This window comes from Agelaius phoeniceus, chromosome 1 (assembly GCF_051311805.1).
Source record: "Agelaius phoeniceus isolate bAgePho1 chromosome 1, bAgePho1.hap1, whole genome shotgun sequence".
NCBI classification, from domain to species: Eukaryota; Metazoa; Chordata; class Aves; order Passeriformes; family Icteridae; genus Agelaius; species Agelaius phoeniceus.
Window position 1 is genome coordinate 35,263,826 of NC_135265.1, and position 18,043 is coordinate 35,281,868.

An 18,043-nucleotide genomic window follows, 5' to 3' on the forward strand; every position below is an offset into this window, starting at 1 on the left:
ACGTGAGATTGGTCCTAGTTTAAAATTATTTGAAACATACAGAATTACAGAGTTTTTTTCATAAAATGTTAAAGTTTGTTTTCAGAGTTCTGGTTTAGGCATTATTTTATATAATAAAATATGGAAGGAAAATTTGGGCTGGCAGAATTTTCAAAGCTTGTGTTAAAGCCCCTAACTGCTTCTGGTATGAAAGTCAGCTAAGCAGCCTTGTGTTGTTGTTTCCCCCAGGATATCTTTAATGCTTTCTTTTTTTTTTTTTTCTTCCTTCCCTTTGGAAATCCAAGTATTTATTTACATGCAAGTTAGGTAAATTCTTTTATCTATTTGTGTATCATAAACCAAAGCAATTAGCATACTGCAGTTACAGTACACTTAAAAACCAAAACACCCCTACAAAAACCTTCAGTCAATATTTTTCCTGGAGGGACAACTCTTAATTAAATTGTATGCAAACTACAACGATAGGCAGAGTTGTTTGGTGTTTAATAATAACTCTTTGGGTCAGGGGGAAGAGTGAAAAAGTAAGTGTAGCAGAGAGCTTTGCATGCCATTAACCCAAGGATAGAAATGAGGTCAGTCTTTGAAGGGACAGACAACACACTTATCTGCCAGCATTGGAAAGTCCCAAAAGATTAGGTTATTTGCCAGATGTTACTGGGAGTTCATCATTGACACCCTCTGCTTCATGGGCTTCATCTCTCACCACAGTTGCAGTTGCCTTTTCTGCCCTTTGCAGGCTTCCTGGAGATCTTCTCCAGTGCATAATGCATGTTTTTTTTCCTTGAAGTAGGTTTTTTTTTTTTTTGTTTCATAGCAATAGGCATGGTGAACTTGTGAAGCTGATCTGAAGCCTCATTGTTTTTCTTTCATACACCCACGATAATCCTCTTGGCATAGGAACCATGGACATGAAGCACAGTGACTGCCACAGCTCCAGGAATGGGGCTGTGTTTGTGAAGAGATTTGTAGAAGACAGACTACTCACCTCACTTAATATTGGTAACCTTTTGAAAATTAATGAAAATTGGGGCAGACTTTCTCATAGCCTAAGAATTTTCTGTTGTTTTTTATCCCTTTGCCTGAAAAATAACTGTAAATGCAATTCTAAGCAGACAATTCTTATATTACTAGCAAATTTTTAATTAATCAAATATCACACTGAAGTGTATTTAAGTGTGTAATCCACTAAAAATTGGTAGTGAGGGAGAGTGGGTGCTATCAGATCCATGTTAGTAATGACTGTATCAACCTGGACTGGCATTCTCTGCATGTATCTTCTCCTTTAAATCTTTCAAGAGTTTGGTAGTAAATATTGATTTCAGCTAATGGTGGTTTTAACTTTGTGCGCATGCTTTGCCCCAAGGGACTCTGTCACATACAGGGAGAAGCCAAGACTTGCTCATAAAGAACAGAGCAAATATGTTTTTCCTTTAAAATGTTGGATATTAGTGGTGGTCTCTCGAAGCAAGATTCCTGCCACTTGTGTTACTGCAGTTGTTTTGCAGTTCTGCAGAACAATTTGGGAGATGGACAGTGACCTAAATAAGGACTATATTGTCACCATGTACATCTGGAACATTATATTATACACTGTATTATCACAATGCATCCAGTAAAAGAAGCCTCAGTGTTAAAGCTTTTAAAATAGTGCAGAGTCCTTTTGTCCCGCACCATTTAAAGCATTTGATGCTTTCAATCTGGCTCTAACATAGCCCATCCTTCCCTCCCCTTGCTCCTTCTATTCCCTTTCCTACCTTTATTCCCTTTCCTCCTTTTCCTCCCTTTCCTCTTTCTTCCCTTTCCTCCCTTTCTTCCCATTTCCTCCCTTCCTTTTTCTCCCTTCTGTCACTTCTTCCCCTTCCTTCTTCTGCTTTTTCTCATTTCCCCCCCTCTTTTCCTCCTCTTCCCCTCCCCTTTTTTTCCTCCATCCTTCCTTTCTTCCTTCCCTCCCTTTCAAGACCCTCATGTCTAACTTAGTCTTCTGACATGAGCACTTCAGTTAAATGTCTGATGATACAGGACAATGACAGTACTTGTTCATGTTGAGATAAACTTGACATTCAGATGCTGTTTGACTATCCATGGACACTTGGTGTTCTCCCTAACACTTGTCAAGTCCACAGACCTAGATACTGGTTTTACTTCAGTAGGGTGAATTTCCAGCACAGGAAAGCAGAAATATTGCATGTAGGGAAAATGAAGAAGTGCTCTGTTGGTGTGCTGAGTAGAGCCTTTTCCTTACCTCGGTACAGCCTGTGCTGCTGCCTGTTCTGTTAAGCCAACCTCGGTGCTGTCAGTGAGGTTCCAGTCTGGTCTCTCATGTGGTTTCAGACTTGTAACCAGGGACAGCAGGTATTAGGGTTATTCTGCAAATGCCATCAGTGGGGGACAGTTGCAGAACTACAAGCCTGGGCCATTTCCAGGTTAGGCTGGCCCTGTTTGGCCAATCACAGAGTGCAAAATAACCACATTATTCCTCAAAGTGTTTTTCCAGAGTTGAAGTAATAGCCATCTTGCCCTATAAAGATCTTATTTCTCCTATAGAATATTTCTGTGCTGAGATAACTTTCATGAACTGTTTTCAAAAGGGCTAGTTTTTTTGTTTTTTTTTTTTTTTGGTATTTTCATTTTAAAGTCACTTTTCACCTCTGTTCTCCTATTTTCATTTTTGTCTTCTGTGGCCTGTGCTTAGTAATTCCACAGCCATTTCTGTAAAACAGCAAATCCATTTGCACTATAGCAAGTGAATCCGTGATGGGCTTCCTTTACTGAAATGGGGAGTCCAAAGAATGTAATTTTTTAGACTTGTGCATTTCCACTAGACTTGAGAGACTGATCATCCAGTGCAGAGGACAAATTGTGCCCTCTACCAAGTACTTGCATGGGTGATACACAGTGCTGGGCTCTCACACTGCTGCTATGTGGGAAGGCAGTAGGTCATCTGCTTTCTATTTTGGGTTTCTTTTTCAGAGGTATCCTTTTACTCCCCTCCTCTTCCTCAGCCCAGTCCTCAGTGGTTTGCAGTCCTTCCACTGTCTTTCTTTTTTCCATTTCCACCGGGGTCTTGCCTCCAGTTCCCTTGTGGTTCTTTCTCCCTGTATTTCCCCCCCTCCTTAATTCTGGAGTTTTCCAAAATTCATTCTTGTTCTATTTTGAAATATGCTATATTTACCCCATATTCTTTTAGTTATCCCCAGTTATGCTCTTTCTTGAGAAGAAAGCAGCTCTGCATAAGCAGAGGAAAGTCAGAAAGCAGCTATTTGGCTTTTTTTGATAACAGAAACAGTGGGTTTTAGTGGACAAATGCTGAGTTAGGGGACCAAAAGCTTTTCTCCCTTGGCTGATTTGAAGGTAAATACATGTACCTGTAAGAGAGAGAAGGGACAAAACCTTAGGACTGTTGGGGAGCCTTCCCAGCTCTGGGTTTTGTTCAGGCAGGCAATAAGTAAACCATGTGTCCATTTAAAAAGAACGAGGGTGTTCAGAAGCATGAAAAAGGAATCTTTTTGATACTTTTTGCAAATGATCCTCGAGGGTGCCAGTGGCTAGTGACTTCACAGATGCCAGCCACGGGGAAAGGACCGAAGGAAGGCTGCTTGCTGTTGAGGCAATTCACACATCAACTGCTTTTTGAGAGCACTCGGCTCTGCCTGAAGATTTATGGGCCTCTCTTCTTTTAAAATAAATGAGTAAAGGACCAAGCTGAGTGTTTTTCCACACATAAATGTCATAAATGCAATCCCAAAAACTTCACTGGAGCACCAGCAAGGGGCTCAAGCCCCAGCTCAAATGTGCATCGTATTAAAGTCCTTCTTGGGGACTCCAGACACAAATTGCTTTCCAACATCCAGAACCATTTGGAAATGCTTTAATCCTGAAACCAGGGGGTTTCTAATGGAAATGCTGACAGACCCTTCGTTGTAGCAGCTGAACCAGGCAGGGCTGTGATAATGAGCCTGTATGCCTGCATGGTGGAAAGCGTGGTGCTAGCTCAGAAAACAAGCACTTCCACTGAAAAGCCCACGCTGAGAAAAACCACCGTGCACCATTCCAGCACAATGCTGCTTCAAATTGGCTTTGCTCAAGGAAGTATGTATTGGGAACAACCATGGGCATTAACCCTGCGTGTATTACGCTTCCAAAACCAACAAGTCTTAATAGCATTTCTAATAACGCTCTAATTATCTATAAATAGCACAGTATTGAATAGCCATGGCTAGCAATTTAAAATGCTGCATACACACTGATGGGGTTCTTTGCTATTCACAAGTGCAGTGTGACCATGTCTCCTCTCACTTTTTAAACATTGTGCCTGTGACCCTAAAAAAAAAGGCGATGCTTCATTTGCTGCTCATGTCTCTGCATAGCTCTGTTAGCGCTAGAGACCATGTGCTGTGTACCTGTATTTGGAAATCTCAGTGACCTTGGTCACACCAGGCTGAAGAAACCTGTCTTGCAAGCATGAACCCAGGTGATTAATTTCAACAAACAGGTTGCTTATAAGAGTGTAATTACTCACTTGTGCAAATGGCAGGATGGGTGCACTGACCTGCATTAGACACATTGTAGTGTACACCTCCCCATCGGTTCTTTTTCCTCTGTTAATCAGAGGCCTGAAAACCCTGCAACATTTAGACAGCTTGAGGTTGAAGGCTGAAATGTCACTTTTAAAAGAGGGTTAAAAAGGTCACACAGCTGCAAATAATAATAGCCCAATGAAAATCAGATTCTTACTGCAGCCTACTTCAAGAATAACATTGAAACAGGAAACAAGCCTGCTTGATGTTTTTACCAGTATGGCAGTAAGATTACTGCTGAGTTTAAAAAGGGGGAGAGAGAGACAGAAAGGAGCATGCTTTCTTGATCTTAGATGTAAGAACAGTTTTTCTGGTTCAGAAAAGATGATCCTGGGGCTATGCAAAATCTCCTTGAGGAGAGGACATGGGGTACTTCCCTCTGCATGCTGCTGAGAGGAGATGTAGTTTGTTGCTGTGTTCTGAGAGTGGTTTTGTTTCTTCTGTTTGCTTTTTTTTTTTCTTTGTTATGCTCTTGCATTCCTCACTGTGGGCTTCAGTTTTATTAATTATAATAAAAACTTTTTAGAAGACTCTTATGCAAAAATCAAGGAGTAGGAAAAAAATCTTGACTTGCTGCAGAACTTACTTGTTTCTCTACCATGTGCTGTAGGTTGGAGAAGCCTTTCTCTTGTATTTTTATTTATTTCTTTTTATAATTAGGGTACCTTAACTTCTCCTGAGCAAAGTGATATTTCAGGAGAATGGCAGGCTACAACAGCATAGCAGATTTCCTCACTTACACATTCTGCCAATAAGGCTCTTTACGTGGTCACAATAGGGCAATAAATGCTGACAGATGTTGTTAACATGTCTATTAAAATTCAGCCCCCTTTTCTTCTGGATTATACACTCATGGCTATTGTTAATAATATCAGAACTAATGCTGACATATTGATAATAGTGTTCGCTTTTATTTATAATCCTTGACTGTTTCTTCAAAAAAGTCACAAAGTTGCAATAAATTAAGCTATTGATAACAGAAGCAAAAAACTCAGACTGGAGCAATTTTTTAACTTTACAGTCATCATAGATTTGTCTGATATTCTTCATGTGCATTAATTGCAGTGGTTATTAGTAGTACTACAAGAGTTGCATGAGTGGACCTTGAATTTTTAAGATCCAAAAGGCTAATAAGCACCTTAATTTAGATGGAAAAGCTGCTGTGATATATTTTTATTAGGTGAAGTGGAAATGTTGCCATTGGTTGTGTTATTTCCTTCCTTCACCTGCACACAGTGTGGAAAAAGAAGATGTGGATTGTGTGGCCCAGCAACACCCGTGAGACACGTGAAGAGAAGTGTGTGCCAGAGGCTGTGTGCAGCTGTCTGGGCTGAAGGATGGGAGATGCCTACCTGCATTCTGAGAAGGATGCCATGCACGCTGTGCTGTGCACTGCCAGAGCAGCTCTGCTGCTGAGAGCCCCCATCCTGCTGCAAACCTGGGGCGAGGCCCAGTGGTGCCAGTGCCTCCAAGCTTTTGCAGAGTTCAGTGGGACTGAGGCATGCAGGAGGTTCACACTCACAGCCCAGAATTTCAGCTGCTTGTGTCTGGTCAACATTCAAGCACAACACTGGTATTACTTCCATATGATAACCAAGAATCAGACACTTGCAAAAAGCGTAGGCAGCAGGCAGCTTCTTCCACTCATTTACTGTTGTAAGAGAGTCAGTGGCACCAAAGCCTCAACTGCAATGATTGCACCACATGCAAACACCAATTCTGCACGGTGCAATTTGTCTTTAGGGCACTGTACCACCTGGTAACACGTTGTACAGGTCAAGTTCTCCTAGACAGCACTTGGAGTGCAGGTGATAGAGTCATTCTGGATTATTGCTTCTTTTATGTTTAGTGTCTATAAAGAATGATTCTCATGGAAATAAGCAGTTGCTTAAACATTTGGGAAAAACAATTTGATGTTGAATCTGATGCCTTTTCCAGGTACTCAGAGTAAACAACAAGTCCATGTCTTCTTATAGTTGATTTCCTGCAGCTGATCCCTGCACTCAGGATTCTAGTCCTCATCTAAGATGTTATTTTGCTGCTTAGTCCATGCTTATCTACTAGATAACCTTGAGAATAATTTAATTGTTATAAGAGCATCCGCTGATGGATTCAAGGACTAAAGGTCAAGCTCAGGGTGGGGAGGGAAGTCTTAGACTTGCAATACTCAATAAGAAATCAAACTCCAAATAATTCCTGGTAATGTTTTGAAATTCACTTGGACACTTGGGACCAGAATTATAACTATCTTGTTTTCTTTAACTGAGTCTCATCTGTTGTTTTGCTATTGAAAATGCTGTTGTCACTGTCCCCTGAGGAGGGGAAAAAGGGGTAACAGAAATCTTTGGCAGTGCTTCAGTTGCAGGAGCAATTGAGATATTAAATAAAGCCTTTCATTATCCATGCGTAGCTTCCTTTTTTTTCTTTTTTTTCTGTGTAAAGGAAAAAGTTGTCTTTAGGAAAGACAACATGCCTGGGGTCACATCCCATAAATAGAGGTGGATTTAAAAATCTAACTTAGCTGGAGGTTCTGGTTTTGTTTTTTGCGGGGGTTTGTTTTTCTAGTCAGTTATCTCTCTGCTGCTTGTTTCTTTCAGACAGGATAGTGTAATTCAGAGTATTTTTATGGCTTCATCTCTGAAGAGCTTGTCTATGCACAGTCTGGAACTGAAATGACTGAAATTAGAAGTAATTTAACACCTTAAGTTATTTTAGTATGCGAATATACTCTTTCATTTCTGATTATGAGTATCCTATTTCAGTTTAACATAGCTGTAAGTTAAATCAAAACAGGATATGAATAATCTTAAAGGAGTAAATTAGGTACAATTTTAGTTATTTTGGTTCTACCCTTGTGTGGATACATAACTTATGCCTGAGTTAGGGTCTTTCTTGGCACTTTATTGTATTATAAATCATTTGTCTCAGGCCAGATGTTGGTAGAGATGCCCATATCAGAAAGATCATTTGAGGCTTATTATCAACTTTTGGGAGAAGTGTCCATGTGGAGGTTGAAGGGCAAATGAAAGTAGAAATCCTTCACTTCTGGATTCTGCTTCTAGGAGTCAGTGGAGTCAGACAGAGTGGAGTTTTTTATGTCACAATTAGGAAAATATACTGTCAGGCTAATGTCCAGCAGAATGAAGTTTAATTAAAAAGAAAACGTTATCACCCAGTGACAAGAATTGCTGCAAGTACGGGTCTGGCTGATGTACAGGTTAATGGTGAATTACATTCTCAACTGTAAGCATGCTAAAGATAGTCCTGATGATAGGAAAAATGAACTGTAGTTTGAAAAAAATTCAGTGGGTTTGAGCAATTTTACCACCTGTCCCTCTGCAGATTTTTGCAGTTATAAAATCAAATTCTGCTTCTCCAACAAGATATTTCTCTTTGGGTCATGAAAAAAATTACCCAAACATCACCCAGATATTTTTCTAAAAGAGGCTGTGGTTAGGTTGTTTTAAGGGATTTCAGGGAATCTCTAAACATAAGTCATCTGCTTTAAGATGGGTCAGCCACTACATTCTAGCTGGTAAAAACAGTTGTTCCAACAGGCTGAAAACATTTCCCAAATAAATGACTTACTTATTTCACTCCCTAGAATTTTACTAAAATTTAATTTTTTTTTCCCTCAGGGACACTGCCCGAGTATTGACTCAAATTCAGGTGCATAACTGCATTCTGAGGGTGAATGTTTCACACCTTGCCTTTATTTAAGACTTGGGAGCTTTCCCTCAGGGTTTAGTTGAAGGTTACAGGACTGGAAATACTATGTGGAAGTGCAGTTTTAGACAAAACTTCACTGCTGAAGCTCCTGAGGCTCTGGTTGACCTTTTAAAGGATGGGGATGCACAGTTACCTTGTGTGCATGGAGAGCATGTATGTAATGTATTTAAGCTATTAATATCAGACAGTATGGATGCAGAACTTCAAAAAGTGGGCTCTTTCTCAGAAGTAACCTAGACGTCTGGTTTTAATGTTGTTCAGCAGGAACTGAAGGAGGAAAGGTAAAAACCTTTAATTCAAGATATTTCTGAGAAGACACGGTCTTATCTAATAACAGCACTGAACATATGCTATTTTTTGAGGCAGATTTATGCTGTGAAAGCTGAACTTTATTTCTTTCTTAACAGTAAATTGATGCTCAGGAAGGAGCAATAAGAACTTAGACTCTAGAGAGCCTGCTGAATATTAGCAAAATTAGTGCTCTGTTCTGATGTGTTTGCGGAGTTTGAAATAAAAGCACAAACTGCCATTTCTGTATGTTGCATGCATGTGTGAAGTTTAGAACGTATATATTCATAGGTTCCCTTTCTTTCCCCCTTCCCCTTTTAACATGTAGATTTATGAGGAATCAAAGATGAACTTGGAGCAGGAGAGGCCTTTTGTCTGCAGTGCCCCAGGCTGCTCACAGGTGAGTGGAGTCAGCGGTGATATTAATTGAGTCCTCAGCACTAGCTCTGGCTTGTATAATGCCTCCTGATATATTAACACATGTCTAATAATAATATGTGTGTCAGGGGTTTCTTTGTGGGTTTTTTTTTTAAGACCTGCTTCCCCTCAATTCTCTCCTTTCCCACAAGACACTGTTACAAAATATTTCAAGCAAATACTGCAGCCAGTCAAAAGCGAGATGGTACAAGTGCTCCTCAAGCTGCTTCTGTGATTTTTCTCATCCCAAAGCCTAATGTTTCAAGACATGTATTGCAGATTCCTTTAGGGACTATCAAGAAAGGACACACTAGGTAGAACACATTTATTTGTCTTCTGTTGAGATGTATAATGGAATATACTATGTTGCTATTAGAAGGCCCTAACCCTCCTGTGGTTTTCTTTCTATTTTAAATACTTAAATGCACTGATATCTTATTAGGTGATTTTTATTTATTTATTTATTTATTTTTAGTCTTTAAGACATCTTCCTACTAAATATTTTGTGTGCAACCTGTAGATAAATTTTGCCCAAGGGTGTGCATTTGGGATTCCTGTCCTTTTGACTGGTGCTCTGCCATATGTCTCCAAGGGCAAAACCTGACTTGTAACATTAGATGTTTAATGAGCTTAAAAAAACCCTGAAGTGACAAGGATTTTACCTGCTGAGATTTGAACTGGGGTGTGTGTGGTTTTTTCAGTGATTTTGCAGTGGTGAGGGAAGTTCCCCCACACGCAGTGATGAGGGAAATTCCATGTGTGGCACTTCTGACCCTAATTTGTTTTAGTAACAAGAGTTTGTGAGTAAAATCTTCAGACAAGGTCATCTTTTGGGCTTTTGCCATGGGCTTCCTGTGTGCATCCATGACACATGATACAGCTTACCCATTTTCCAGAGTCCTCCTCTCTTAATTAGTGAACCTTTCCCTGTTTCAACTGTATGTTGGGAGTTTTCAGCTGGGTAAGATATTTACAACTCCTTAGGTTCTACTGGAAGAGGGATGGGTGACTGTTAATGAAGTGTAGGTGTTGATTTTGCCAAGAGCTGAAATAAGGAGAGGCAGAAGCCTTCAGTCCAGTTAACAACTGGCTGAGTGGCTTTGCTGTTTCACTACGTGGGAGTTTTTCCATGGGAGGCAGAGTGCATCTTTTGGATTATCCCTCAGGCTGAGAATATGTCCCTTTAGATTTCCACATTCAGAGTTAAACTTTCACCATTCTGTCACAGACGTAGAATAGAAGTATCTGAGTTGAATTGTGATGTTTATTTACCTTTTTGATGAAACTAAATTCCACTGAAATCAGTGGACTTGAGTGTTTTCATGTCAACTCTCAATTAGTTTCCTCAGTGGAGGAGAAGCTGATCCAGACAAGCTCTTTTAGGTGTTCAGAGAGCAACTTTGGTTGCATGCTGTTACAATTTGGAAAGATGAACAATGTAGATGTAAATTCCATCTTAAAAAACATTTAACTTCCCATTCCCCAACATGACCCCTGTTTGTAAAAAATGAGGACTTGACACAAGTGCATAATGCAGAGCTGCTGTCCAGCTAAACTGGCTGGGGCTTCTCTCCTAGCCCCTGCAGATGTGTGCTGAGGGCTGATGGAGTCAACCTTCTGCACAAGGAATAAAGTAGACTTAGAAAAAAGACAGAGAAGTCTGGGCTGGAGGAACAGTTTCTCCTCTGTTGCCACACACCCTGTTTAAGCTGCCTGATTTCATCATGAAGAGAGAGTGTGGCATCCATGAAAGAAAATCCATTTTCAGGAGAAATAAATGTGGGGTTTTTTCACCCCTTTCATGATTTCATTGAGCAAAGTCTTTCTCCGACATTCCCCTTGTTCTTAACATAAATTCCTAATGCTGCATTTCTTCCAGATGAGTAAGCAGTGAACCAGGATTTCACAGTGAGAAAAAGGTCTTTGGGATTTCTTTCTTTTCCAGTTTTTTTTTCGTTTTTTCCTCCAGAGAATTCAATTCCATTATTTATGCTGCTTTGTCTACGGGTTTAGAGAGATTCTCAGAAGGTGTAACATATGGCAATTATTTATACTTTAGCCACAAGCAAAGTCACTTAGCCAAGAGTATACTGTGTTGAAACCATTAGGTCCCTTTAGCTCTGTTGTTGCCATTGTTTTTTGTCTCCTATGTACCTGTTGATTTAAAGAGCTGCTTTTAATTTTTTTTTTTCCTCAAGCCTTGGTGATACTACTTTTGGCTTTTGGTAGTCCTGAAATAATCCAGTTGAAACCTCTCAGTAGCAAAGTTCTGTGTATGCACATTCTGGTGAGGGAAACTTCACAGAGCCATTCTGCTGTTTGAGCCCAAATGTGCAAGTGCTTGGGAGTTTATTCAAACTTGTCTCTTCTTTGTTTTGTTCAAAAAAAGTTATTTCTGTTAGAAGTCTGTAATCAGATTGTAAAACAAACTTAGCACACTGATTAGTTTCTTACAAAAAACATCTCTCCACCTTCTCTGCTTGACAAAGGAGAATAATTTGATTTAGTATCATAAAGGGTCATAACTAGCTGCTATAAAACTGTGCACCATTTAATTGCCACTTCAAATCAAGTCAAAGTATCAGATATTTCCAAAATTAAAGACGTGTTTTGCCTGAATACTTTTGGATAGAAAAAAAGCTGGCTTATTTAGTTATTTTTATAGCTGTTCATCAGATATATGTTGCAGAAAGACACAAAAGCAGAAAAATCCAGTAAAGTGATTTAAGATTTGCCTCATTACTTAGCATTTGCCGTGGGCTAAGAGTATACAGAACAGCAGCTATTGCAGATGCTCAGGCACGTGGTGACTTGTGAGGCTGTGGTAGCTGGAGTGGGTGTCTGAGACCCTTAGAATCTAAAACTTAGACTGTAATTTTTTCCAAGCAGTTGCATGACACCTTACGGTTTGTCACCCTAGAGAGCACGGCAGCAAATGTGTTTCTAAATCAAGTACAGCTATTTGTTACTCATACTCACTTGTATTTTCAAATATTCTGTTTCCTGTGCCATTTGGACACATTTCTAGCGGGATAAATTTCTTTCTGTCTCTCATTTTTGAAATTCTGTCCAATGCCAAAAGTTTATTAGAGAATTAAATTCTTCTTTTTTTTCTTTTTTTTCTCTCTTCCTCTCTCTCTTTCTGTGTTTGCCTGACAGCGTTTTCCAACAGAGGATCATCTGATGATTCACAGGCACAAACATGAAATGACTTTGAAGTTTCCTTCAATAAAAACAGATAATATGTTATCAGGTAAGAAGACATGAATTCAAGAGTTGAGATAACTATTCAGATGATGTTGAAAGCATGACTCCTATTGGAAAGCTACTGGCAAAATCACTCCAAGATTGGTTTTAAAAAGCCTCAGCTCCAATTAAATAACCAGGAGAGGTGGATTGAGCTAGAATGCATATATTTGAATAAAAAGACAGTTGCCATTCTTCTGCCTTCATATAAGTTTGCCATGAGAGGGAAAGAAATCATTGAACCTCGGGCATGCTGGCAGCTCTATCATTGATTTCCAGTGAAATACAGGCACTTAAGCATGTGTCACTTGGGAGCCCAGCAGTGAGAGTGTTAATGAAGTACATTTGTGCTGTTGCTGGAAGAATTGCTATTTAGGCTGGACAGACTCCCTTCAGCAACTGGAAGAGGCCACATTGTGGGGGCCACCTGTGCGGTGACTCAGGAACTGGCCCCTGTAAATAGCCATAACCAGAAAGGTGAACAAGTGGGTGATATCCAGTGCTCTTTCCCCATCTCTCTCTGCACTTCCCCCTTCATAGGCAGGGTTATTTGGTATTAGGTACAATTGTACCCTATAATTTCTTGAGTAGTATATTTCTTATGCAGTCTTTCTGTGCTCTTCTCTGTGTAACCACATATCGATGGCTTGCTGGCCTTCAGCCAGTGTTGGGTAAAGTGAAGGTAGCCCTTCATTTTACTTCTTTCCTCTCCTATTCCCTTTCCTATTGTTCATTCTTTGGGCTGTAGTAGTGGACTATTTAGAATAGTATCTCTAGAATTTTTCAGGTTTCAAAATAATGATAGAAAACCCCTCTGTGATGCAAATGTGTGTGTGGATGTTCAGTAGTGTTTGATATCTGTCTTTTGCAATAGGCTTCTTCAAGATAAATTGTGCCATTTCAGATGCAAATGTATATTTATTAAAGGGACTCCAGCAGGCTAACTATTTTCTGGTTAAACTGTTACCATTTTTATGAAAATCATAATGAAGTAACAATGGCTTGCAAATATTTAGGGTTTTTTTTGTTTGGGTTTTTTTCTTGGAACTTTAGGCACCAATGAAAAGTTAGACAGCCTTTTTCCCAAATAAAATTTATTTTGCTTTTCATTTTTAAAATGCCATAGTGGACTAAGTTTAGAAAGAAACAGTACATGGCATTTTGAAGACTAGGTCTTGTAAAGTGCCTGAGTGCCAGCTATGCCCACAGAATCCTGTGTTTGCAAGCACAAATGAGGAAAAGCTTCTTTTGCATTTGGCTGCGTCCTTTGGCAGTGAAACTGCTCGAAGACATCTGTGCTGTGGGCACATTAGCCCTGTGCAAGTGCTGGCTTTTGTTAAAACTTTCTGTTTGGCAAGAACTTTTGTTTGAGTGCAGTTTCTAAGGAATCTATTCTGTCATCAGGAATCCCCTGAGCAGAGTAGCTCCATTTATGTTTGGTAACTTCTGTGATTTAGCCATCCTTCTCCTTGCAATGGGTTGCTTTCCTAAGCAAAAACAATGTCTGTCTTCCAGCACTACCACTGGTACTGGGCCCCTAAACCTGCAGTTAGCCAGCTGTACATACTAATGTGGAATTTTCTGGCCAGAAAGACTCTGAGATTGCTTCTAAGGGATGCATTCTTTGAGGTTTGTTTATGATGATCCTGTGTAGTAGTGAAAGAATAAAAAGACACATGTGCTCCCAAGGACTGTGGCCAATGTTCCTGACCATAATGCCCTGGCAAATTGGTTCTGCTGGTGTATTGATTCCTCTTTTTGTGTTTGTTTGCTGAATTTGTTTGGCATTTTGCAGTCCTTACTCAGGAAGCATCATAGATCATCTACTCTCTGCAGGAAGACATTGAAAAATAGTTGTTTCATTGCCCACTGAAACCCTGGGGAAATCTAAATACCTTAAAGTTTAAGATGTTTTATTCTTAGATTTCAGAATGAAAAATTAATGATAAATGGGGAAAAGAGACATACTTTTCTCTTAGACATTTGTCTTCATGTCTTCCTTGTTTTTTGCATTTTTGCTTATGTGACTTTTTAAAAAAAATGTTCCTGTCATCAGTAGGTTCAAAGAATTGCAGCAGCAATTGCCCTGTAATAAGCCAGGTGCAGTGTTAGTTTTCCCCCCCTCCTCTTTCTCCTAAGCTGCCTAGAAGTCAGATTTCCTAATTTTTTTCCAGTATGTTGTGTACTATCTTTTAATTTGTTGTGCATGATCCATATATTATCAAAAATTAGTCATGAAAAATAACACACTGTATGCTTTCAGGTAGACATTAAAATTATTTACCCTGTTTACAGAGGTGGCTTAATCCACAGTCTGGGTTCACTATAATATCAGTAATATTTAACACACATTAAACATGTTTTCTATAAACTGTTCCTGGAAGTAGGCACTGAAACTGTTGATTTTGTACAAGACATCTTAGAAACTAAGCAAAATATGACTTGGGAAGAAGTAACTTGTTTTTTGGGTGAAATCTGTGTTTGGATCTAAAATATAAGCTTCTAAGGCAGAGGTAAAGTTATGTTATATGTGAAGTTATATGTTGTTATGTAGGTGGGGTCAGTGTCTAATAAACAATGGTGCATGACCTGATTGCAGCAATTGGTGCTGTGCTGGTTTACCAGGTATGTCTTTCCAGGAGCTTCCAAGCTATCAACTAGCTTCACTATGTTTTCTGCCTTTGTTTTCATGCTGGCTTAGGAAGAACAAGTTATATTAAATCTGTTCAACCAATCTCTTGAACCAATTCAGAAACTCCAGCTACCCATGTACACCAAACTGCTTTCTGTTCTCTGAATGTATAAATGGAAGGAAAATCCACTAGAGGCATTGCACTAAAATGCAAGTGATACTTTTGTTGCACAACTTGACAATGCAATTCTGTCTTTTAGAATTAATTGTATTTGTTCCTCTTTGTTTTATATATTTTATTTTTGTTTGTTAGAAAGTCTTGTTAAGAATATGGATAAAGAGTCATTGGTGTTTTCCATTTCCATCTTTCCAGCTAAAAAAGATCTGTTTGAGATAACACAGGATATCTTATGTAAGTTTTGCATGCTAGTCACCATTGCAGGCCACTTTATAGCTAAACTGACTGAAATAGATATCAGCTCTTTGCTGTTGTAGAGTGAACAGTGTTTGCATTGCTTTGAAACTCTACATTGTGTTGTGTGACAAAGCTTTTGTGTTTAAACACCAAAATATTAATGTCTGTAGAATAGATTGCTTCCTCCAGGGAAATAATAAAAGCCCTGTGGGACTGAACTTTGGGAGCTGGGGATTATCTACATAGAAACCTTTTTTTCTTCCTCATTCTATTTAATGAAACCAAATCCTCTAGAGTTTTGGTGATAAAGCCCACTGTGGAGGTAGAAGCAGTTTTCTCTAGATGGAAGAAGTGCCTGTAATAAAGGAAGTGCAAAGGTATTCCTTTTCCCAAGTAATGCCTGTGCCAGTGAGGTAATTTGCATCACTCTTGGGTGCCTTAATTTTTCCCTCCTTGTAGTTTACACAGAAGGGTTTATCTAGGCATGAATTTTGAGGTGTGCGAAATGATTGGGTGTGAGGACTCATAGTGTAGTTTGTTTTCTTGCTTGCTTCTGTGTCCCTTGCTTTATCAAAAATGAAATGAAACATTTTCTTACATTTACTGGTCAGTTTCAGAGTGACCAGAAGACTTTAAAAATTGGTTGTACCCAGTATGTTTATCCCTCCAGGAAAGTCCAACCAGCACTTTAAAGAGTACATATTTAGGCAGTAAGGTTCTTGGTAGCCCTCATCTGGGTGGGAGCAGTTTCACCACCTATGTTTGGATGCACTTCTTCCTCTCCTCTTTCTCCACCTGGTTGTTGTGTTATGATGTTGAACTCCTAAGTACACTTGGGTGGAAACCTGTGTAATCAATGAAGAAACCTTTTTAAACTTCTCAGGACATTCCTCTGTCTTTGTGGCTGCTGGATGGGCAGCCCTTCAAATTTCTGTGCTAGCCCCATTACTCTGACTTTGTTATCATTGTATGAAAGCACAACATGGGTAAGTGTATAACTTCAACAGAGCCCACAGCTGAACAAGCCAAGTGTCTATTATTATTGCACATCAGACTAAACAATTTTTTTTTTTTTTGGAAAGAAAAATGAAGAATCAAGTTACACACTTTGCAGCTTGGCTGTTAGGTATCTTTCACCAAATCAGATTTTTTTTCTTTTTTCTCAAAATGAAAGCTTGTTTCAAATAAGTGTCCTTTGATTCTCCAGGGCTTTTTTAAACTGGTAGCATGCTTTAAAGTTTCCTTTTGTGTTTTGAGGGATGAAATTCAGGAATTCAAGGTAATTTTACAAAACACATTCTGGATGAATCAAGTAAGTTTCTGTATAGCAAGCTAATGTTGTATTTCCTTAGCTGTTGTTTTGAAAACAATGTATTGAGACTGAGTGTCCTTTCTGAGACTATTATTTCAATCCCCACTCCCCTAAATGAACAACAACAAAGAAACCCCCATGTATTGTCAAACATTGTGAGTACATAATGGAACCTTTTGACTTTGTTGAAGACTGCAAGTTCCCCATTGCCTTAACACACGTATATTTTTTATGAGTCTGAAAAATCAGGTATCACTTCAGACATTGAGGACAGGTATTCAAAAGTCAGCAAGCAAAATATACTCAGTATGTGAAAGTCTGGCCTGAATATGATTGCTGAGTGCATCTGAAATCCCTTCCTGTCAGAAACAGTAGGTTAACTTGGGATCATATTGGCTTGCTCTTGGCTTATATATTGTCCATTTACTTTTTTGAGACTTATTTAAACTTGATGTTTCCTGCAGCCTTTGTGGTCACGGCTGTGGCATCAGAGAGGCTGATTATTCTCCTGAGTAATAGGCTGAACAATATTTTCATTGCCTAGTCTGAATCTGTGTTTAGGCTGTTAATGAATTTGAGATAGAAAAAGTTCCTAAATAATTATCAGATGACAGGTCTACCTATGAAGTGACAGATGGCTAGAGGTAGATGCCTCAAAGGACAGTAAACTGCTTCTAGAGGATGGAACTAGTTGAGGATGGAAAGATTTTTCCCTGTTGAACGTTGGGATAGCTGATCAGTATCTTGGGTTAACCCAGATAATCCTGTATCCCAAGCTGCCAATACAAAATACAGTTTGTGACTAATATTAGAGCCCTGGGTTATGTGAGCAGCAGTGTGCCTGCAGAGCAGCTTCCTACATAGTGTGTGTCCTCAGCAGGAATGCTGAGAGTGGTGCTGGCTCTGTCTGAGTTTTGGTCCAGATGGGTCTGGCTCCTCCAGTTGCTGAAGTGCAACAAATCAGGGCCCTGTTCTCAGTGAGTCTGCAATAGTTGTGGGCGCTGGTGATAGCAACAAAAGCTTTGTTTGTACCAACAGGGAACAATGAGGTCAGGCACAAGCTGTTGGAACTATTAATGCATTTTTAAGTGCTGAGAATTAGGAATATTTTATTAATTCTGGGAGACCTGATTTTGTAGCTTATGCTAGGGTGTCCCTTGTGATACTCCTCCCAATTAAAACATAAAGGCTTGCTCAATCTAGGTAAGAGAATTTCTGTGGTGTTGAGAGTGATTTCTTCTACTAATTTGCCCACATCCTAAAGGAGAACTGGTGTTTAGCAGAGACAAAATATTTGGTTGCTTGGGAGCAAATCAAGCTCATTAGACTTGGGAGCCTTGAAATCCTGAGACCAATGAGTGCAGTGTATGTGCAGTGTAACTACTTTACTACATAAAGTCTTAACATTTTAAAGTCTGGATCTGTAT

General features: G+C 39.4%; 1 protein-coding gene across 4 annotated transcripts in view; it reads left to right on the forward strand.

Annotated features, from left to right (window-relative positions):
• Positions 1-18,043, forward strand: part of CREB5 (cAMP responsive element binding protein 5) — a 256,868-nt gene that overhangs the window by 34,038 nt on the left and 204,787 nt on the right. For 3 of the 4 annotated variants that reach the window (XR_013181630.1, XM_077176335.1, XM_077176336.1), the window contains 2 exons: positions 8,923-8,994; positions 12,171-12,264. Coding sequence is in view for 3 of the 4 variants with exons in the window: in XM_077176335.1 (XP_077032450.1) it covers positions 8,923-8,994; positions 12,171-12,264 (166 nt within the window). In the remaining variant the exon portion in view is untranslated. The remainder of the gene's footprint in view (positions 1-8,922; positions 8,995-12,170; positions 12,265-18,043) is intronic. The other variant, XM_054640474.2, reaches the window with a different exon arrangement.